The 22,569-nt window shown below is 56.1% G+C and overlaps 2 protein-coding genes across 3 annotated transcripts; one reads left to right on the top strand and one right to left on the bottom strand.

The window, feature by feature from the left end:
• The first annotated feature begins 1,862 nt into the window (after positions 1 to 1,862).
• Positions 1,863 to 16,532, top strand: TSPEAR (thrombospondin type laminin G domain and EAR repeats). 2 transcript variants are annotated; one of them, XM_066556429.1, is made up of 12 exons: positions 1,863 to 1,962; positions 5,119 to 5,339; positions 5,413 to 5,651; positions 6,552 to 6,642; positions 7,037 to 7,193; positions 7,847 to 7,978; positions 10,211 to 10,443; positions 11,715 to 11,901; positions 14,243 to 14,472; positions 14,549 to 14,736; positions 15,277 to 15,378; positions 15,603 to 16,532. In XM_066556429.1, exons 1-12 carry the CDS (start codon positions 1,869 to 1,871, stop codon positions 15,754 to 15,756), a joined length of 2,028 nt encoding a protein of 675 aa, XP_066412526.1. In that variant the 5' UTR covers positions 1,863 to 1,868; the 3' UTR covers positions 15,757 to 16,532. The 2 variants fall into 2 exon arrangements, with proteins under 2 accessions (XP_066412526.1, XP_066412527.1); XM_066556430.1 differs by lacking the exon at positions 7,037 to 7,193 and having other exon boundaries at positions 5,119 to 5,651.
• A 1,239-nt stretch (positions 16,533 to 17,771) lies between these two features.
• On the bottom strand, positions 17,772 to 22,009 carry LOC136560542 (leucine-rich repeat-containing protein 3-like). Its single transcript, XM_066556431.1, has 2 exons — positions 21,845 to 22,009; positions 17,772 to 19,855 (listed from the first exon to the last, which is right to left on the bottom strand). Exon 2 carries the CDS (start codon positions 19,840 to 19,842, stop codon positions 18,985 to 18,987), a length of 858 nt encoding a protein of 285 aa, XP_066412528.1. The 5' UTR covers positions 19,843 to 19,855; positions 21,845 to 22,009; the 3' UTR covers positions 17,772 to 18,984.
• Between the last annotated feature and the right edge of the window lie 560 nt (positions 22,010 to 22,569).

Here is a 22,569-nt window from a genome sequence, read left to right on the forward strand (position 1 = left end):
CATCCTCTTTGGAAAACCAATGGACTCGGAATCTCTGCCAGGACTTTCCCTGCCTCCCTCCCTGGACCCTTGCAGAGCCTCAGCAGGAGCCTTCCCCAAATCCTTCCCTTGCTCAGGGCAGTTCTGCCAGCTCCCAAAGCCACGCTTAACTTGACACATGTGTGCAGCCCTGGGAACTGTGGTGGCTCTGATTCTTGTTTGTGATGCCTTCCCCAGCTCCAACCTGACAGCAGCCTTCCCTCCAGTGCACACCTCTCTGCCAGACATGCTTGGAACACCAAATCCATCCTGGAGATGGCCTGGGGTTCCAGTGGGGTGACTGCTCCCAGTCCCAGCCCTGGTGGGTGCTCTCAGGGCTGTGAGGAGTATCAGGAGGGACTGTGTCTGTCAGGGGAGATGGGACGGTTTGTCCTCCTGCATGCCTTGTGTTCACCTCCAGCAGCTGCCATTCAGGGCCCCCAGCTGCCATTTGGAACTCCCAGGTGCTATTTGGAACTCCCAGGTGCCATTCAGGACCCCCAGGTGCCATTTGGAACTCCCAGGAGCCATTCAGGACCCCCACCTACCTTTTGGGACACCCAGGTTTGATTAGGTCTGTGCCACTGGACACCATCCCTAGCATGAGGATGAGGATGAGGAGACAGCAGTGTTTTGTCTCTTGCAGAGAGGTCAAGCTCTGTTTAAGCACAATCCTGGTAGAACCCAAATTTGGGGAATGGCCCAAGGGAGGCTGTTAGGAGGGGGGAGCTCCAGGCAGCCCTGCTAGGGCTGTTGGACAGACACACAGCCATCTCCAGCTCTGAGACAGAGGCACCAACATTCTTGTGCTTCATGGGGCTCAGCACAGCTCCTGTTGGGCTGTGGGACCGAGGTGTGGGCATGGTGCTGCACTCCTTGGGCTGCACTCTCAGCCCCAGCACTTTGGGGTGAGGACAGACTGACAGCAAACAAGGCTGTGGGTCCGGCTCTGTCTCTTCCTCACTGACAAAACCCCCAGTTTGCGACACAGTTTTTGGCGTTTGGTCCTCGCCAAAAATCCGCTTCCCATTCCAGCGCTCGCCTCGCAGGGAGGCTGTGGGGACGAGGGGGTGGGAGCCTGTTTCAATTGTTTGGGGAATGGTGGAGCTCAGCAGAGCTCACTGTGTGCAGGGAGCTTTCCCACTGCTGGTGCTTCCCTTGCAGCAGCAGAACCTGGAGGGTTTCTCAGTCGGTGGCGCTTTGGTGGCAGGGCTGGGTCTGGTGGCTGGCCCTTCGGAGGGAGCCTTGCCTGGGGGATGTGCATCACCTGCCTGGGACAATTCTGAGGGAAAAATACACGGTTTTGGGGATCTGGCCACAGTGGAGTGGTCCAGAGGGTCTCTCATAGGGTCTCTCATCCAATCCAAGCTGAAAACCAATGCATTTTAGGGGTAGGAGGGTTCCCACCCGGTTCTCTCCAGGCAGGGGTGAATCTCTCACCTACTCCCACGTGAGCCCAGAAAAATGAATCACCAAAAATTAAAGGAAGCAAAGAAAGCAAGCAAAAAAAAAAAAAAAAAAAAAAAAAAAGATTAAAAAATCCCTCCCCAAAGCCGCCTTCCAGAGGGTTGGGCAAAAGATAAAAGCTCTCGGAGGAGCCGGGACTCCTCCTCTCCCACCACCGACCTCTCATTTAAATGTCTGTGTGCAGGCTGCAGCCGGCACTGCCTCTGCGGCCGTGCCCCGGGGGCGATGCCCGGGCCGGGCACGGGCACAGAGCGGGGCTGCAGCCGCCGGGGCTGACCCGGGGGTCCCGCATGCCGGAGCCCCCGGGGCGCTGAGCCGGGCCGGGCCGGGCGGAGCGGACACGGGGGGGTCCCGGTGCATGGACCCCCCTCGGGCGGGCCCCGATGTCGGCGCCACTGCTGCTCTGGGTGGTTCTGCTGCGCTGGGCCAGCGGCGGGGGCTTCATCCGGGCGGGCAGGACCTGGCAGCACTGCACAGGTAGGGGCCGAGCGCGGGGGATGCTGCACCGGGGCCAGGTGCGCTCACCTGCCGGGACCGGGCTGCTCCCAGCGCTGGGCTGCTCCCCACGCTGCCGGGGCAAAGCCCAGGAGGTGTGATTTGATTTGGGGGCAAAGCCCAGAAGATGTGCTCTGATTTGGGGGGCAAAGCCCAGGAGGTGTGCTCTGATTTGGGGGCAAAGCCCAGGAAGTGAGCTCTGATTTGGGGGCAAAGCCCAGGAGGTGAGCTCTGTTTTGGGGGGCAAAGCCCAGGAGGTGAGCTCTGATTTGGGGGCAAAGCCCAGGAGGTGAGCTCTGTTTTGGGGGGCAAAGCCCAGAAGATGTGCTCTGTTTTGGGGGGCAAAGCCCAGAAGATGTGCTCTGTTTTGGGTCAGCCTCTCCTGGCAGCCCAGCCCTGGTGTTTCGGTGCTCAGTGATGCCTCAGGGGCTGCATGCCAGCACCATGGATGGTGGCAGGGTGTGGGGTCATTGCCGGGCCTGCAGCCCCGGCAGGGCCACCAGGGGAGCCCCCAGCCCTCTGGGAGCTGCGGGCAGAGCTGTGCCTGTCCCTGCTGCACAGGGCTGGTCCCGGGTTCTGCTGGAGGCACAGGGCAGGGGAAGGACTGCAAAAAGCCATGAAGTCCCCCTGGAAAGTCCCTCCTGCCCGGACTCTTCTGTGCTCTGACAGGCACAATCCCCACCCTCCCGGCAGCCGAAGTTCCCGTCCCGCCGTCCCCGGTGTCATTCCCGAGCCCAGGAGGGTCCCGGTGCCCCGGCTCTGCCATCCCCTCCCCACCCCTGTGCTCTGCAGGCAGCGAAGCCTGAGCTCCGTTTTTGGGGCTGCTGAGGGCTTGTCCCAGTTTGATGGCAATTGTGTTTGCTTTTTCTTCCAGCCCAGGTGATGTGAGAAGAAAAACAGGGAGGGATTGGAGTTTCTGCCTCCTCCCTGAGGGGTTCCAGTCTCTCTGGGAATGTCCCTGCTGTCCCCAAGCAGCCTTGGCTGGGGGGATCCTGGGGGTGCTGAGGCCCCAGCATCATCCTGGGGACCCCAGCACGAGGCCCCCTGGCCCCCTGCCCCCCCTGTGCTGCCCAAGCTGGGCTGGAGCACCCCAGCTGCCCTGCCAGCCCTAGCAGTGATGGATGTGGGAGGCACACCTTTGGAGTTAGGGATTTGGGTTTGGTTTCAGGACTTGGCCCCTTCCTGGCCCACAACTGAGCTCTCCCCCAGCTCATCCTCAGCGTCTCAGGGGCAACTGGGGGCTCCTAAACCCCTCTGCAAATCCAAGCCTGAGCTCAGCTTGTACTTTTTGCTGGGAAAAACAGGAACTGGCCATTGCCTGAGCAATGCATTTCTGAAATAAGCTGTTCCAGTTAACCCCCCCCACCAGGGCTTTGCTTTAGGAACAGCTTAAACCAGCAGTGGGGTGGGCAGGGGGCACACAGAGCTGCCAGGGTGGGGAGGACCTCACCCATGTCCCTGCTCTGGTCTGGATGGAGCCACATGAGCAGATTCCTCCTGGCTCTGCCCACCTGGAACGGGGCTGGTGCTGGCCAGGCGTGTCTGGAGGAAGCACTTCCCTTCTGCAGCTGGTTTGGATTGAGACACACAGCCCAGCCTTGCTCGCAGCTCCCTCCTTCCCAGCCCTCCTGCTGTGCCCCGGCAGCCCGGATTTATTTGTACAAATTGGAGCTAAAAGCCAGGTCTCAGCGGGGAGGGACCGAATCAGGGATGGTTAGTGCAGCCAAGAGCTGCTTCATCTCTCGGGCACCATCTCCCTCCTCTGCCAGAAAAGCATTCCAAAATAAAACCAGGAGGGTCCAAGGCCAGGAGAAGTCCCCAGAGCTGCTCCAGCCCTTCCTATGCCACGACGCTGGACCTGGCATTGTTCCATGGGGTGGCTCTTTCTGGTGCTGTTGTGCTGTGTGCTCTCACCGGGGCGATGCCCTGGGGCTGGGCACGGCGTCCTCTTCTTAGGGGAGAGGGTAATTATTTCTAATGAGTGGTTTTGGTGCCTGCTGGGAGAGTGCGTGTGCGTGTGTGCAATGAGGGCTGGGCTGGGAGAGCCCGAGCGGCACCGGAGGGGTGGAGCTGTCCCCACTGCCCTGAGAGCAGCTCTGTGGCAGCCTTGGAAGCAGCTGAGGATGGAGACCTCATCCCACCGTGCTGGGGAAGGTGTTCCAGTTGTTGAACCCAGTGTGGTTTGGGGAACTGCGATCTGGGGATGTCACCCTGGGAACAATTCCCCCCAATCCCCTTCAGAACTGATCCCAAAGGGATCACAGCACATCCCTGCCTGCTGGGGCCGGGGGATCCCGAGGGAGGGCCTGGCTGGCAGCTCCCAGCTCCAGTGTCAGCACTCAGAGCTGCCTCAGTGAATGGTTCTGCACTCCCACTGTTCCCCTGTGGCGATGGAGACACCAGCCTTGTGTCTGAAGGGCAAATCTCTCCTCTGGCCCTGGAGCAGGGGCTCGGGGCAGACTCCAGGGAAGGACTGAAGGACTGGCATGCTCCTGCAGCACACCAGCCCATCCTGCTGCTCTGCCAGAGCCGGGTACCCCATCCTGACACCGGCTGGAGGCTATTTACAGACACGAACGAGATGGGGCTGCTATGGACAGTGCTTCGAGCTGTTTTATTTTTCAGCATCAGTCTCATTACATGATTATGACAATGGGAAGATGCCAGCAGCTCACATTCCAGGCAGCAGGCCAAAAAACTTAATGTTACAACTTACTTCATAAGCTTCTTGACCAATCACACAAAGCAAAAGCACATTGGCAGTAATTCTATCAATCACCATAAGCACTCGTGCCTTTGGTTAAAACAATGCTTGCTTATTTCCAATACAATACCTGCTTGTAAGCCTCAACGCACAGAGCTCCATTATTAAGTTTTAACCTTCTTAATATCTTCTAGATAAACTTTCTGCAGCTTAGAAAGCTATTGAGACAAGCATTAATACACAAGCTATTCTTCTATTTGCCTTTGCTTTTTCCACAGTTTAAATACTTTTTCTGCTGACCTATCTCATGACTGTTGCTTTAGCTCTGCTGCTATCTAAAGCCTGCCTTTTGCAGCTTTCCCCAAGCCCTCTAATTTTATAAATTCCCGCACATCCCACCTGGGGCTAACCCCCCGGGCTGTCTCTCGGCACAGACCTGCGCCCGCTGGACGTGCTGTCGGAGGCGGTGCCGGCCGGGGGGCTGGCCCGGGGCATGCGGGTCCTGCAGGCGCAGGGGCTGCGAGGATTGCAGCTCTCGGCATCGCGGCCCCGAGCGCTGGCCTTCCCCGCCTCGAGGCTCTTCATCCACTGCGACCGCTTCCCCGAGGAGTTCTCCATCATCGTCACCCTGCGGGCGCTGCGCCGCCCCGCCCAGGTGAGCGCGGGCACGGCTGGGCACGGCTCGGCTCGGCTCGGCCCCGCAGGTGCCAGCCCGTGCCCTCCCGCAGAGGAACGAGTACATCTTCACGCTGATGGGGGAGGAGAGCCCCGGCGTGCTGGTGGGGCTGCGCTACGCCCCCGACAAGCTGCACTTCCTCTTCTGGAGCCAGGAGCGCGCCGGAGGATGGCAGAGCCGCGTCACCTTCCCCAACGTGTCCCTCTCCGACAGCCGCTGGCACACGCTCGTCCTGGCTGTGTCCGGACAGTCCTTCTCCCTGACGGTGGATTGCAGCGTCCCCAAGGATGTGTAGGTTGGGGAAGCGCTGGGGGGCTCGGCAGGGCGGGCAGGGTGATGTTCTTCCACTGTGGGGGTCCCAGTTGTGGGTCTGGATTGAAGACTTGAGACAGTAATTCGTGTTCACACTCAGGTGTTTATTGTTTCTGATCAGTAAAACAGTCTCACTACTGTGAGTTGGGCAGCTTCTCATTAGAAGGCAGAAAATGGCCAACAATCTCTTGTTCCAAGGTCTTTTAAGACTAAACTATCCAATTAAGAACCCCAAGGATGTGTAGGTTGGGGGGCTCGGCAGGGCAAGCAGGGTGATGTTCTTCCATTGTGAAGGTCCTAGTTGTGGGTTTTTCTGGGTCTGGATTTGAAGACTTGAGACAGTAATTCATCTTTGGACTCAGGTGTTTATTATTTCTTATCAGTAAAACAGTCTCACTACTCTGAGTTGGGCAGCTTCTCATTAGAAGGCACAAAATGGCCAACAATCTCTTGTTCCAAGGTCTTCTAAGACTAAACTATCCAATTAAGAACCCCAAGGATGTGTAGGTTGGGGCAGCACTGGGGGGCTCAGTGGGGTGGGCAGGGTGATGTTGTTCCACTCTGGGGGTACCAGTCGTTGGTTTTTCTGGGTCTGGATTGAAGACTTGAGACAGTAATTCGTGTTCACACTCAGGTGTTTATTATTTTTTTATTATTTATTATCAGTAAAACAGTCTCATTACTGTGAGTTTGGCAGCTTTTCATTAGAAGGCACAAAATGGCCAACAATCTCTTGTTATAAGATCTTTTAAGGCTAAACTATCCAATTAAGACCTGACACCTAGATTATTTTCCCATTTAACCCACATCTCCTCTGGCCACCAATAGATGCTTTGAAACTGTCCTTTTCTGTGAGACATCTCCTCTGCCTGTCCCCAGGGTGGTGGAGACCCCATTTCCAGCCTCGCTGTCCGTGAGGAGAGCCAGCTTCTACCTGGGCAACAGGAGGAGGAGGAAAGGCCTGTTCACGGTAGGTGCCCCTGCTGTGGGCTGCCCCAGGGTGCCCAGCGGGCTCAGGGCTGCTCCTGGCTGCTCTGGGGTGACCCACAGTCAGTCCCCTGTGCTGGCAGGGCTTGGGCCATGGCACAGGAGGCAGAGTCCCTCCTGTGGGTCCCTCCCATGTGAGGGCACTGCAAGGCAGCTGCTCCAAGCCCCGTGCCAATGCTCCCCTTACTCCAGCTGTTAGATTGCCCCAGCTGTGCATCTGGGATCTGACAGATGTGCACGAATCCCGTGGGCACTTGTGCATGCCAGCAGGGAGGGCAGCAGGAGGCAGGCAGGAAGTCCAAGGCATGGGTTGCCTGCAGGTCCCATCCTGTGATCTGTGGCACTTGGTCTCCATCCCTCTGCTCCCACTTTCCCAGGGCTTGCTGAGACAGCTTGTCCTGCTGCCAGGAGCTGATGCCACCCCCCGGATGTGCCACGGCTTGAACTTCAAAGTAGCAACGCTCTCTGTCCCCAGTGTCCTCCAGGATGTGCCTGCAAAGGCAGTGAGCAACGAGGTGCTCAAATACCCCTACGGTCAGTGCCCCATGGCAGGCTCTGCTGGCCTCCTCCACCTCTGGCAGGAAGGGGCTGGGAATGAAGCAGGAGGGTGTTCCTGTTCCCAGCACTCTCAGTGTGTGTGTGTTGGGATCCCTGTCCAAAATCTCCCTGAACAGGCAAGGTGGCCCTGCCTGGCTCCCTGGCCTCGTGTCAGTGGCCCCACACAGATTCTGCCAGTCTGTGGCTTCCCAGATCTGTGCTGGGATTCCATTTTCCCCCCATGCCCATCATCAGGATGAGAGCAGGATGTTCACCCCTCCTGCCTCTGTGCTCCTGCACTGCGTGCACTGAGAGGCTCCTGCCTGGCTCCTCTCCTGTAGGGAGATAGAACATAAGCAAATAAAGGTAGTATAGAAAATAATCTTACCCCCTAAAGAGTTGCAGCTGGGTTAATTATTAAAGATTAGGAGCAGGCCTGATGTTAACAGGCCACAGCTGCAGCCAAAAAGAAGAGTGTTACAAAAGAGTGGATTGGTGGGTTGAGGGGGGAACTGGAGTCAGTTGGCTGCTGTGAGGATGAGGAAGGGTCAGTGCCTGGAGGAGCTGCCTGCAAGAAACATCAAGGAGGTACAAAAAACTCTAGCAATATGGAACCCTTGCAATGTAATGATAACACTCTCCATGCCCAGAGACTGACATGAAGGTGACCCTGGGGGCCCGGCCCCGCTGCTCCAAGCAGGAGAAGGCTCAGTTCTGGTTCAACGCTTCCCAGCGAGGGCTCTACCTCTGCAACGGCAGCACCTGGCTCTCCATGCTGGAAGGTACCCAGGGGAGGCTCTGGGGAAGGGAAGGAGACCCTTGCAGCAGAGCAGGAGCTGAGCTTTGCTATTGTAAATCAAAAGGGAGAGAGAATGATGCATGTGACTCCATCATCAGAAGGCTAAAGAATTACTTTATTATACTATACTACGTGTATTTCATCTAAACTGAATCTGCCATGCACTCACTCTTGCTCAGAGCTGCACAGAACTGCATTCATCTCTGATTCCCCCATGACAGTCTGACACACGCACACACCTGGCCCTGATAGGCCAAGGGAACAAAACATCCTCACTTTGGGTAAACAATTTCCATATTGCATTCTACTTTAGTACAGGCACAGCAAGTGATAAGAATTGTGTTTTCCTTCTTCTCTGCTTGTCTCACAGAGAAGAAGGATGTTCTTCATGTTATCTGTCCCGCCTGGGAATTTTCTGGGCTGGATGAGCTCCTGACCTGTCTGAGCAGGACAGCTTACCCCATGGAGAGCCATGCTCAGGGTGTTGGGGTGCTGCCCCAGTGCTGAAGCATTTGTGGGGTGGATAAGGGGAAACAAAGAGACCCCAAAGCTGCCAGAAATGCTGGAGGTGACTGGGAGGGTGGCAGACACAGGTCTCAATGTCATCTGGGCTCTGGTAAGGAAATCAGTGGGAGTACCAAGGTGGGAAAGGCAACCAGAGCCTGGGATGGATGGGTGTTCTTCAATAATGACATGGATTTCATCCACTGGCACTCTCACTCACTCCAGGCTGTCTTCCCAGGATCCCTGGAGAGGACATGGAGGATGGGATAAGTCCCTAACTGAGCTGTCCTTCCCTTCCCTCCTCTCCCAGCATATTTCTTCTGCTGATACCCACAGGGTGGGTTTGGATGAGCCATTTGTTCCCCACAGCAGTGATGGGACCCCCTTTCCTTCCCTACCTCTGGAGGCCATCAGGATTGGCACAGTTTCCCTCTTTCCCCAAGGAGAGCTCATGGTGGGGTCTTACTGACCTGTGCTCCTTGGTGCCACCAACACTGCCCCTTCAGTCCCCATCTGTCTGCTATCAGGGCCACTCTGGAGGTTTCTGCTCCAATTTCTGACATGAATTCTGTCTTAGCCTCCCCTAACCTCTCCTGCTGTCATCTCCTCCTTGTTCTCTTGAGGATAAATACATCAAAGTGATCAAAATCTGTGGCATGTGGTTCTTCCCTGCTCCCAGGGACACAGCTCTGCTCTCTGCTGGAGAACAGGGCTGGATGTGCTGCAGTCAGCCTCTTCCCACCCCTGGGTTTGGCCCTTCACCCCCAGTGGCACCAGGACCTTCATGTGCCCCACAGAGCTCTGCACAGCAGCAGGTGCCACTGAGCCAGGGTCACCACATTTCTCTTCACAGGGAAAAGCAAGGCACAATTCTGGCCAGGAATATTTCTGGGTTTCACATCCTCTGAGCCTCAGAGAAAGAAAAAACAATTCTTATCTCATTTACTGCTCCTGTGTTGTTCACAAGTGGAATGCATTGTGGAAGATTGTTTACCTGAAGGGAATTGGTAATTAATTGGATTCTGGTGTGAGTGTTTTGATTCACTGACCAATTGAATCCAATTGTTTGTTGGGACTGTGGGCTGACAGTCACCAGATTCTGTGTGGTGGTGTCACAGGGGTCCCAGGACAGGGGAAGAGATGAGAATCTTGACTCCATGTTTCAGAAGGCTGATTTATTATTTTATGATATATATTATATTAAAACTATAGTAAAAGAATAGAAGAAAGGATTTCATCAGAAGCCTTGACAGGAAAAGGAAATGGAATGATAATAAAATCTTGTGACTGACCAGAGAGTCTGAGACAGCTGGACTGTGATTGGCCATTAATGAGAAACAACCACATGAGACCAATCCCAGATGTACCTGTTGCATTCCACAGCAGCAGATAACCATTGTTTTTTCTTTTCCTCTGAGTCCTCTCAGCTTCTCAGGAGAAAAAATCCTGGCAAAGTGATTTTTCAGAAAATATCATGGCTACAATTCTGGGCAGTTGAGTGTTTGGCAGCTGCAGTTTAGATGTAATATATTATAGAATAATACAGTATAATAAAGTAATTAATTAGCCTTCTGATATCAATGGAGTCCTCCTCACCATTCCTCTCACTTGTTGGGGGCAAAAATACCCACACTAAGCCCCCCTCATGTCGCTCCTCTCCAGCTAAAACCCACCTGGTTCTAACCTCATCCCTCTCTTTGTGTGCTCCCAGTCCAACCCAGGCTGGACTACGTGGAGGAGCACCAGAAGCTGGTGACCAACTCGGAGACCATGGGCATTGAGGTGTTCAGCATCCCCAGGCTGGGGCTGTTTGCAGCCACGGCCAACCGGCTGACACCCCCGGGGTCAGCCATCTACAGGTGGACTGACGGCAAGTTTGTGCACTACCAGAACATCCCCACACACCAGGCCCAGTCCTGGAAGTATTTCACCATTGGGAAGAAGGTGAGGCTGCCAGGAAGGTGCTCCCATGTTTCAGTATAAAAACTGAAGGTGTAAAGTATAAACTGAAGGTATAAACTGCAGCTGCCCAACACTGGGTTCTCTGAAGCCTGGAGTCTTGGGTGTGGTTTAGGGAATATAGGTTTAGGGAATATAGGTAGCTGCATCTCAGAGATCTTCTGCCTGTGGTCTTAAAGAGCCATCAGGACCTGCAGTTCCCTCTTGAGACCCACTGAGTCCAACCTGTTGCATTTTTAAATTCTCTTGCTTTTAAATTATTCCAGGAATTCAGAGCTACCTCTCCTCCCCTGGGCAATCTGCCCTGGGGCTTGAGCAGAGGATTTGCCTGGTTTCTCTCCCTGGGAAGCTACTTAGCACTTTGGGGGAGCCCAGGAAAGCCATCAGCTGAGAGCCAGCTCTGTGCAGGGCTCCCAGGGAAGCTGGGATTGTTCCCCCTTTGCTGTGACCCATTCTGGCTTTGTCCCCAGGGTTTTCTCTTCCCACTGAAGCTGTTTCTGGAGATGCTCCAAAGGGGCTCCCTGGACTGGTGCTTGCAGAGAGAGCAGAGCTGGGGATTCACCTTTTGTGGAGGGACAGGGGGACAGCCCAGCACAGCCCCGTCCTTGGGGGTGGCTGAACAAAGCCCTGGTCCTGTACAGGCCAGGAGGCAGCAGACACCCCCACTGACTCTTTCCTCTTTGTGGGCTGTGGCCCTGTGCCTCTTTGTGGCCCAAACTGGGGCATAATCTCTGCATAATCTCCTTCCATCTGAAGGACACTGGGCTGGCACAGCATGACAGAGCTTGGATGTGCTCCTTGCCTTGCACTTGGCCATCTCTGCTGGATTTCTTGGTCTGGAAGATGTTTTGTCTCAGGGGATTGTTATCATTATTGTCATTGTTATTATTATCACACCTGCCTTTTTTTGTTCTGAACCACCTTTGCTTACAGGGGTGTTTGTCAGCTGAACCTCCCTCCTTCCCCAGTGCATTTCATGTCCAAGCTTCCCATTCCTGGGGCTGGAGGGTGTGAGTGCAGACAGTTCAGCTCTCCCACTCCTTGTCTAAGAGCTGCTGGCTGCCAGTTGTGCCCCTGCCATGCACGAAGACCCCCACAGGCCACTGGGTCCCTGTCCCCACTTTGTGTTGCTTGGGGACAGCTCAAGGACCATCTCATCCCACACCAGCCACCTCCATCCCACCTCCCCCTGCATTTCCTTGCCCATGCTGCTTTGAGAGGAGAAACCCAAGCCATCCTGCCTTTTCCTTTTCCAGATCTTCCTGGCAGTGGCGAATTTTGAGCAGAACGAGAGGGGCCAGGAGTTCTCAGTGATTTTCAAGTGGAGCCGCAGGAAGGCGAAGTTCCTGGCGTACCAGAGGATCAGCACGCACAGCGCCCGCGACTGGGAGGCCTTTGTCATCCAGGGAGAGGCTTTCCTGGCTGTGGTCAACCACAGAGAAGGTAGCCAGCCCTCAGTGCTCCCTGCAGGGGGGTGTCTGGTGTGGGAGCCAAAATGAGGGATGTGGGACTCTTCAAAATGCAGTTTATTCCATCCAAAATGCAGTTTATTCCATCCAAAATGCAGTTTATTCCATCCAAGACATTACAGCAGTGTAGGGTTGTGGGTGACAGAGCTGTGCCCACAGCTGTCAGCTCCAGCTGCAGGCAGGCCTGGAGACCCTTTGGTTTTGGTTACAATGCATTTTATACTTTTCTTTGCTGAGCATCTTCATACAGTAGAACCAATCTATACCTTAATTGTTGTCTATAGCCTATCATAACTACTATAATTACCATATTCATGTTACTGTTCTCCAATCACTAAAAGTTAGTACATTACAGTTTAAGCTAGAAGTTGTTTTTCAGTTTTCTTGCAGAGGAAAATTCTGAGACCTTTTTTCTACTTGCAACTTTGCTGCCTTGTTTGCCTGTGCTATCTTTGTGCTTGGTAAAAAGATCTTCTTGTTTGGGGTGGGTTTATCCTTTGCTCTAAGGCATAAAAACCCCTTCTAACTCACACACCCTTTGGCTCCTTGGTTACCCAGTGAGACTGGCTCAGCAATTCTTTTCTTCTATATCAAAACTTGCTTTCATTTCTATTCTTCAGGCTCCCCATTCAAAAATCTTTCTGCTAAGCACACATATCTGTGAGACTTTCTTGTCAAACTTTCATCCTTCCCAACAGCCTGGGAGCCTGGCAGTGCCCTGCTCAGAGGAGGCTCCCCGTGCATGCCCAGGAGGGCAGGGGAGGCGAGCACTCAGCCTGGGGTCCCCCAGGACACCCAATGCCATGGGAGGAGAGAAAAGCTCTTGAGCAGGTGGCTGACACAGTCACCCTCAGGGGTTCTGGCTGCAAGGGACAAGGAAAGAGTGGGGATGGGGTCTGTGCTGAATCTTTCTGCTTATTTTCATTTTTGTTCCCAATTCTGTGTAACCTGGTAGTGCCACAGGTTGAGCCTTTGGTCAGGCCAGATCCTCAGCCTTGTGAGCACACAGGAAACTGAGTGAGAGCCAGCTGACCTCCCTCCCTGGCTACCCTGCAGCCATGATCCAGCCTCCTTCCCCTCCCCAGGGAGTCGTTCTGGGCTGGGATGTGCAGCCCTGGCTGACAGCACAGCCCTGGCTCTGTGGATGCTCCCAGCTGGGTTCAGGTGATGGCCACTGGCTCCTTCCCTGCCACCAGGGCTGGCTCAGGGGGCATCACTGCCTCTGGCACCAGGCTCAGAGCTGGTTGCTGGGCTGGAAAATCCCTGTGTCACCTGCTGGACTCCATCAGGACCAGGTGGCTGAGATCTTCCCTTGTGGCAGCCATGCACATCACACAGGGCTTGAGACCATCATGGCCAAGCCAAGCTGGGGATGTTTCCCTTAGAGGGGGCTGGGGGTTCAGTCCCTGAGGAGCTGCCACTCATCCATGTGGCCATTGCCACTCTTCCTGCTGCCCTTCTTTGCCCAAGTCCCTGTTGCAATGAGGATTTTGGGTACCACACAGGCGTGAGGTGGAGATGCTCGAGCAGAGCCCAGGAGCTGGATGGAGCTTTAGGGCAGGGGGGAGCCCCCAGTGTCAGGATGTTGGGGCTGTAGGCACACAGTTTGTGGTGATTGGGAGTGGGGCTGAGCCTCAATGGGCACAGCTGTGAGCAGCAGGTGAGCAGCACTGACAGCAATGAGCCATGGAGTGCCCAGGGGCACTGCCCAACCACCAAAGGGAGCAGAGGGCACACAGGTGCAGGGCATCAACAGCAGGGGGTAAAAGGCTGGGCTAAAGAACAAGAAGGGCAGAGCTTGCAGCCTTCTGAAGTGCTGTGGTGTTACTCTTGTGTGGGTTGAAGCTTTCTGAAACTGTGTGGTGATGCTCTGTGTATGGTGGCCATCTCAACTGTGACATGTGCTGTGGTGTAGGGACGCATCCTGTGGGACAGCCAGCAGAGCTTGTCCACCCTGGGCTGCTGGCAGGGAGCCTCTGGAGTGCTGCTTGAGTGGGGACAAAGCCCCTGCCTGTCCCTCCTCTGCCAGGGCTGCCACAAAGCTGCTGCTGCCACTGTGCACGTGGGCCAAGCTGTTGGTGTGTTCCATGGGATGGAGGCTCTAGGAAGGGAGACTCTGGGTAGGGATGGAGGGGTCTTTAGGTAGGAATGGAGGCTGTAGGATCTCTGGCTACTTCCTGGGGAGCAGCAGGTCACTTGCAAACAGCCTCGTGACCTGCTGGTAAATGTTAACGTAGCTGAGCCTGTTCTGAGGTCTTGTTTCCTACACAAAGCAGGAATTGCTCTCCCTCATGGTGCCCATCTGTCTCCCCCAGGGAACAACCACAACATAGACAGTGTGATATACAGGTGGAACCCCAGGACAGGGCTGTTTGAAACTAACCAGACCATTCCTACCTCTGGAGCCTACGACTGGGAGTTCTTCACCATTGGGCCATATTCCTTCCTGGCTGTAGCCAACACATTCAATGGCACGTCCACTAGGATCTACTCACACATCTACATCTGGCTCAGGGGCTCCTTCCAGCTCTTCCAGTCTATCCTGGTAAGGCTTGGCCCCTGCTCCTCTGTGTTTACACAGGGCAGCCACATCCAGCTCCTCATGGCCTCCTTCCCCACAGACATTTGGTGCAGCTGACTGGGAGGTTTTCCACATTGGGGACAGAGTGTTCCTGGCTGTTGCCAACAGCCACAGCTATGACAGTGGGATGCCAGCACCCTCCAACTTCTATGCCATCAACTCCTCCATCTATGAGCTGAACATCACGGCCCAGATGTTTGTTAAATTCCAGGACCTTCTCACCTACAGGTACCTGTGCACGGATTCAGGGTGCTCCTTGGTCTGTGCCCTTCCCCTGAGCACCCCAAAGGTCTCACAGAATCCCAGAATGGTTTGGGTGGGAAGTGACCTTCAAGCCCATCTCATTGCACCCCTTGCCATGGCAGGGACACCTCCCACTGTCCCAGGCTGCTCCAAGCCCTGTCCAGCCTGGCCTTGGGCACTGCCAGGGATACAGAGACAGCCACAGCTGCTCTGGGTACCCTGTGCCAGGGCCTCTCCTCTTTCAGTTTCAATCTGCACTTGCTTGTCTCCTGGAGGGTTCCTGCAGGCTTCACACTCCCAGGGACTGGGACTGGTGGGGAGGGTGGTGGGTGATGGCTCCTTGGCACCAAATCCCAGTGGGGACTGGGAGAAGGGCCTAGATTTGGGAATGAGGGTGGATTTCTTTCAGGAACAGCCTTGGGGGGAAGAGCAGGGTTTTCTGTGTGTCCTCAGGGTGTCAGAGACTGGGGTGGGGTGGCCACATGGGGATCACCTCACCTGTCCCTCTGCTCATTCCCTCCCCAGTGCCCTGGACTGGGAGTTCTTCTCGGTGGGAGACGACTCTTTCCTGGTGGTGGCCAACTCCTTCGATGGCTTCACCTTCTCTGTCAACAGCATCATCTACAGGTACTGCACAGGGCGGGCTGGGGGCTGCTCCCAGCAGGGACAACCCGGGCACACCCTGCTGCACCTGCCCAGGGAGGGTGGGCAGGATTATTCCCTGCTTTCAGGCAGGCATGGAAGCTCTGGTGAGGGACATCCCACCCTGAGCCACAGCTGGGAGCTGGCATCCCCTTGGCACTTCCCAGGTGCCTCCCCGCCCCCAGGAGCTGACTGCCCTCCCTGTGCAGGTGGCAAGGCTACGAAGGCTTCGTGGCCGCCCACCAGCTCCCCACGGTGGGCTGCAGAGACTGGGAGGCGTTCCACACCGCCGAGGGCTCCTTCCTGCTCTACTCCAGCGCCAAGGAGCCGCTCTCCAAGGTGCTCAAGCTGAAAACCACCTGAGGCAGCTGAGACACGCCCAGCCCATCGGCGCAGATGGACACGGAGCCCGGGAATGGCTGCAGCATCAGAGCATCAGCCGGGCAGGGGCTGCTGCAGGAAGGGAGGAGGAAGAGGAGGAGGAGGGGAGAGCTCCAGGCTCCCTGCAGCCTTGTCCAGGGGCTGTTTCTCCTGGGAAAGCTCTGCCACCATGCTCCAGAGCCATGTCCTAGCCAAGGTTGCTGGAGCCTGGGCTCATCCCCTGGCTTAGCCAGGACCATGGTGCTTGGCAATTTCCAGTGCCCAGGAGGGACCCAGAGCCTGCACAAAGGCAGGGAAGGAAGAGGCAGAGCAGAGCAGGAGCTGCTGGGATGGGTGCATGGCACAGGGGAGTAAACACGTGAGAAATTGGGGGGAAAAGTGTGTCCAGGCTTGGCCCTGTCTGCCTGGGGCTGTGATGTTCCTGAGCATCATCTGGTTTGGCATTGCAGCCATTCTTCATGTCACCTTCGTGCCACAGGGCCTGCCCACCCTCCCTCTGTGGGTTGGGTGTCCCTCAACGAGTGTTGTGTGTGTTGTACAGAGCTGTGGGTGTGCTCCAGGGCCACTGCTGCTCCATGCACCTTTGCCTGGGGTTAGGGACCCCTGAGAAAACCTGCTTTGCATTTGGACCCATCCACCTGCATGGGAGTGGGGAAAAACCCAAACCTGCTTCAGGTGAAACTGTGGCCTCTTTTCCTCACCTTTGCTGGGGGGGACTCTTTTGCTTAACCAGAGCTCTAATAAACTGTGTGCACCCAGCCTCTCTCCCACATGGGTAACCCAGCTGCTCTGCACCCCTTCACCCATCAAATCACCCCTGAATGGCCATGGCCAGTGAGGATGAGGTGGCCCTGAGCTCAGGAGTGTGCTGGGCTGGGGGTGCCCCTCTGTTCCCCCCACCCAGGCCCCACTGAGTGTCCCAGAGCACCTCAGCCTTCCCCAGAGCTGAGCACTGGGAGCACTCAGGAGGTGCCAGCCCCATCAAGAAGGGCTGGGGGGGTCACAGCCTGAGCCTGTGCAGGGTCCTGAGCTGCAGGGTGAGCCTCTGCATCCCTCCCTCCTGTCCCTGTTCAGTGCAGCTGGCTCTGCCAGGAAGGACCATTTCTCCCTTGTGAGAAAAGGGAGAATTTGATTTGCTTCCATCACTGAGCTCTGAGCAACAACTCTAATCCAGCCCTGAGAAGGGCAAGATAAGGCAAGACCAGATGTATTTGGGCTGAGGGTGGGAGGGGATGGCCCCTAATGGGAGTTGTGCTGGTACATTGAATTTAGGCTGGTCTGCTTTGGGACAGATTGGATTAAGATAAGCCCCCCAAGCACCATGAGCTCCACCATCTCCCAGCACAGCACAAACCCTGAGGGCTTTTCCCTAAGTGCAGGCCTTTATTGAGGAGACAGAGGTTTTGGAGTTTCCCTGGTGCTGAGGGCCTTGGGGAGCCTGTCCTGCCCTTGGCAAGGCTGATGCCTCGCTGCAGCCAGGATGGGGTCACCCCTGTGCACCCCTGCAGGGACCTCCTGGCCCCACAACGCATCTCTCCCACCACAAGGGTGTGCCTGGGGCTGCATTCCCTGTGAGCCAGCTCTGGTAGGGAAGAAGGCTCTGCCTGGGGCTGTCTGTCCCCAGAGGCTGCTCACCATGGACAGACCCACGTGGGGTCCCATGTCACCTGCTCACACTCAGTCCAGCCTTGCTGGGGAGGGAGGACTGGGGCACTGGTCTGGAGAAAGCACTGGAGAATCCTGCTGAGAAGCTTTGATGCCCATCAGGTGGTGATGAGCTCTCTGTGGAGCTGCTGGAGGCTGGTACCCAGCGCTCACTACAGGGTGGTGCTGGTGTGTCAGAACTCAGGAAATTCCTCTGGCTGCCCTGGAGGGTTTGAGCCCCTGCACAGGGGCCTCAGAGGCCTTGGCAGAGAGCCCAAGACCCCTGTGCCTTTGATTTATCCCTTGGAAAAAACAATTACCAACCTTATATGAAGAATTACAAGCCACGAAAGTTTCAGTAGAACGATAGTGAATTTATCACAGGGTGAAAAATAGATTTTTGGGGTTTTAAGAATAGGGGTTCAGGGGGCAAGATGGAGGAATCTGGGTGTGTCCAGCCTTTCTCCTTCTTCTTCTTGGCCTCCGTCTTCTGCTGTGATGGTGTGGGAACCCAGAACATCCTCTGGCTGTCCAGAATGGCCAAGACCCCTGCCAGGGGGCTCAGAAGCCCTGGCACAGAGCCCAAAACACCTGTGGGTTTGATTGTGACCCGTGGAGCAAATTACCAACCTTAGATGAAGATCTGCAAGCCATGACAGTTTAGGTAGAATAATAGTGAAGTTATCAAGGGGTGGAAAAGTAGATTTTGGGGTTTTTGGTATGGGGGTTCAGGGGGCAAGATAGAGGAATCTGTGTGTGTCCAGCCTTTGTCCTTCTTCTTCTTGGCCTCCGTCTTCTGCTGTGATGTTGGCACTTTGGGACTGGTTTAGAGTAGAAGCTCACTGTCTAACATAGGTGATGGGTATTGGGGAGTAATTGTAAATATTGTACACGTAGATTTTAGTATAAAAAGATAACACCAAGGTGGGCAGAGTGCCTCTGACTGTCCTGCTGAGTGGACCTCAGCTGGACAGGAGAAAAACTTTTATAGATAAGAAACAATAAACAACCTTGAGACTGAGAAATGAAGAGCTCTGACTCCTTCGAGTGCCGAGCTGGGAAAAGAGACTTTCTTGTCACAGACATCTTTTATGGAAAATCCTTTCCTTAGGATTATTCCTTCTGAGAAGCTGAGAGGCCTCAGGAACAAAATGTAACCAATGGTTATCTGCTGCTGTGGAATGCAACAGGTGCATCTGGGATTGGGCTCATGGGGTTGTTTCTAATTAATGGCCAATCACAGTCAGCTGGCTTGGACAGAGAGTCTGAGCCACAAGCCTTTGTTATCATTCTTTCTTTTTCTATTCTTAGCCAGCCTTCTGATGAAATCCTTTCTTCTATTCTTTTAGTATAGTTTTAATATAATATATATCATAAAATAATAAATCAAGCCTTCTGAAACATGGAGTCAGATCCTCATCTCTTCCCTCATCCTCAGACCCCTGTGAACACGGTCACACTTTCTAACCTATTTTGGGGTCACTCTGACCAGCTGGAGACCCCGAGACTGGTGCTCTCTGCCGTGGGCTCCCTGTGGCTAAGCCTGGAGCTGGCACCCAGCCCTCACTACAGGGCAGTGCTGGAGCTCTCGGCCCGGCCCCGGGTGCCCGGCAGTGCCCGCGGGTGCTCCCGGTGGCCGCGGGAGCGCTCCCGGTTGTGGCGCACGTAGCAGATGACATAGGCGGCGAGCATGGCGAACCAGCCGAACATGGTGAGCAGCATGGCCACGTCCGTGCTCCTCCGTGGCACGCTGCAGAAGTTGGCGCCGCTGTCCAGCGCCTGGAGCAGAGGCTTGCCCACGTACTCGTGGCGCGGGGCCGTGTGGCAGGTGATGCCCCGCACGGAGTCGGGGTCCAGCCGCGCCTCCCCGAGCACCTCCTGCAGGGCGCACCCGCAGTGCCAGGGGTTGTTGGCCAGCCGCAGCTTGGCCCTGAGAGCCAGCAGCGCCTCCTTGGGAATGCTGCGGATGCGGTTCCCGGAGAGGTCCAGGCTCCTCAGCCCGGCTGCCACCCCTCTGAAAGCCGCCCTGTCGATGTGCTCGATGGCGTTCCCGGACAGGTCGATTTCCCGCAGGTGGGACAGGTGCCTGAAGGCGTTGCTGGGGATCCTGGTGATGCTGTTGGCATCCAGCTTGAGGAGCACCGCGTCCCTGGGGATGTCCTTGGGGATCTCCTGCAGGTGCTGGGAGCTGCAGAGCACAGCCTTGGCCCCGGCCCGCTCCGTGCACCGGCAGCTGCGGGGGCAGGAGCTGCCCCAGGGGATGCAGAGCAGGAGGCAGAAGAAAGCCTGGGCCACGCTGGTGGTGGTGGTGAGGGTCATCCTGCAGGCAGGCAGCTGAGCACGGCCCCTGGCAGCTCCCCGGGCATGGCAGCAGCTCCTGGGCACCAGGAGGGTCCCTGGGTGTCCCTGCAAGGCCTCTGCCATGGCTGGAGGGAAGCTGTGGGTGGAGGGGATGTTATGGCACAGACACGTTTTATGAAAACCCTTTCCTTAGGATTTTTCCTCCTGAGAAGCTGAGAGGCCTCAGGAACAAAATGTAACCAATGGTTATCTGCTGCTGTGGAATGCAACAGGTGCATCTGGGATTGGTCTCATGTGATTGTTTCTAATTAATGGCCAATCACAGCCCAGCTGTTCGGGCTGTCTCGGCCAGTCACAAGCCTTTGTTATCATTCTTTTCCTATTCTTAGCCAGCCTTCTGATGAAATCCTTTCTTCTATTCTTTTAGTATAGTTTTAATATACTATATATAATAAAATAATAAATCAAGCCTTCTGAAACATGGAGTCACCATTCTCATCTCTTCCCTCATCCTAAGACCCCTGTGAACACCAGCACAATGTGACACAGCATTATTGCCTGGAACAGAGGGCATGGCTCGTGTGTGATGTGCCTGGCAAAGGGGTGAGAGGCTGGGCTCATGAGGCTGGAGTGACACTGGCTGTCTTTCCCAGGACATCCTAATTTGGATTAATTGGGAATAGAAACCCCAGCTGCCCTACCCCTGTCTCTGCAGAGAGCACCCAGGTGGACAAAGGGAGCTGCAGGATGGGGAGTGGAGATGGGCTGGGAGCCTCTGCCCCATCCTGCTGCCAGTTTCCAGGGGGCATGCATTGGTTTGCTGCTGAGAACAGCAGCAATAAATCCCTATCTCACCAACCCTGAATGTTTAAAAAAAAAATTATGAGTCAGACTCCAAGAATCATCAGAGTGATTTAATCTCCCCCAGGGTTTTAAATAACAAAATGTGGAGCTCTTTTGCTTTCCCTTCCCTTCCCTTCTGGTCTGCGAGCTGGTACAAGCCAAGTTTGCACGAGTTTCACCAAAGAAGTGTTTGGAGGTGAGTTTGTGTTTTTAAAGTAAACAACGAGTGTGGTTTGACAGCCTGACTCTGGGGCTGGGAGGGGAAGGGAGGAGCCACTGCCTGGCACAGTAAAAGGGGTGATGCAGGAGCCCCAAAGGGCACCCCAGTGCTGCCAGTGGCAAGGCAGGAGGTGGAGCAGGTGGGGCACCTTTCCTCTGCCTTTGGTGCTGCTCATGTCCCTGCTGCTGCCTTGGCCAGCCTGGCAGAAGAGATCCTCACTGAGGGGAGGTCTGGGAGGCCAAGGGAACATTTCTCACAGGAATTAAATGTCCCATGTGATGTCATTATGGACACCAAGTTGTCCCTCTGGCACCAGAATCCTTCTGCTAATGGCACTCCCCTGGCAACAGCAGCAACCCTCAGGTGTGCCCAGGGTACCACAGGGGGATGCTCACACCTGAGGGATGCTCATACCTGAGGGATGCTCATACCCGAGGGATGCTCATACCCAAGGGATGCTCACACCTGAGATGTGCTCAGACCTGAGGGATGCTCACACCTGAGATGTGCTCACACCTGAGGGATGTTCACACCTGAGGGATGCTCACATCCGAGGGACGCTCACACCTGAGGGATGCTCACACCTGAGGGATGCTCACACCCGAGGGATGCTCACACCTGAGGGATGCTCATAACCGAGGGATGCTCACACCCGAGGGATGCTCACACCCGAGGTGTGCTCATACTCGAGGGATGCTGCCTGCAGCTTTGCCCTCAGCCCTGCCCACAGCAGTGGATTCAGCCCGGGATATGAAGTTGGGCTTCCCGGGAAAAAGGAAGTTGGGCTTCCCGGGAAAAAGGAAGTTTGGCTTCCCGGGAATCCCTCCGGCCCTGCAAAATGCCCCTGGCTCTGGCAGCTCTCACAGCTCCGTCTCTCCGGGGGAACAAGGACGCGTTATGCCGGTTCCCACCGCATGCAAGGGCTCCGGGGGCTCTCAGGAGCCGCAGCCTCCCCGGACCGGGGCTGTCGGGGGAGATGCTCCGGCCCGCCCCGCTGCCCTGCCGGGGACCCGGGGCTCCTCCGCGCAGCACCGCCGACCCCGGAGCCCGGCGGTCGCTTACCGGCTCGGCAGGGCGGCTCTGCTTCGCTCCGGTTGTTGGTTCGGTGCCGGTGTCAGTGCCGGTGTCGGTGCCGGTTCGGTTCGGTTCCGTTCAGCCGCGGTCCCGGCCGGCCTCACCTGTTGCTGCGGCCGCTCCCCGGGCCGGGCGGTCCCGCCGCGGCGGCAGCGGCAGGTGATGGGGACGGGGGCGGTGATGGGGATGGGGGCGGGGATGGGGATGGGGATAGGGGCGGGGATGGGGATGGGGGCGGTGCGGAGATGGGGATGGGGGCGGTGCGGGGATGGGGGCGCTGCGGGGATGGGGATGGGGGCAGTGCGGGAGCGGAGCGGCGGGAGCAGCGTGGTGGGACAGCCGGGGGCTGCGGGAGAGTGGCCGCGCCGAGCCCAGTGCGCACAATTGAGTGCTGCTAATGAGATTCCCGCAGGTTTTGGAGGCTGCGGTCCGGGCTGCCAGTCTAGAAGCTTCATCAGCTGCTGTAAGGAGCGATTGTCCCTCCCCGGCCGGGCCCCGGCCTGGAGGTGACAGGAAAGCAGGAGCAGACATCAGTCCAGGAGCAGTAGGAGAAGGTGCCCTGCCAGCACAGCTCCCATACCAGCTTTGAACGGGGCCAGTCCTCTCGAGCAGCCTGGGCTGCTGCAAGCTGTTCCTGCCCATGGCAGGGGGCTTGAAGTGAAATCATCACTGAAATCCTGTCCAACCCACACCCTTCTGTGATTCAGCCATCC

The sequence above is a fragment of the Molothrus aeneus genome, chromosome 10 (assembly GCF_037042795.1).
Source record: "Molothrus aeneus isolate 106 chromosome 10, BPBGC_Maene_1.0, whole genome shotgun sequence".
Lineage (NCBI taxonomy): Eukaryota > Metazoa > Chordata > Aves > Passeriformes > Icteridae > Molothrus > Molothrus aeneus.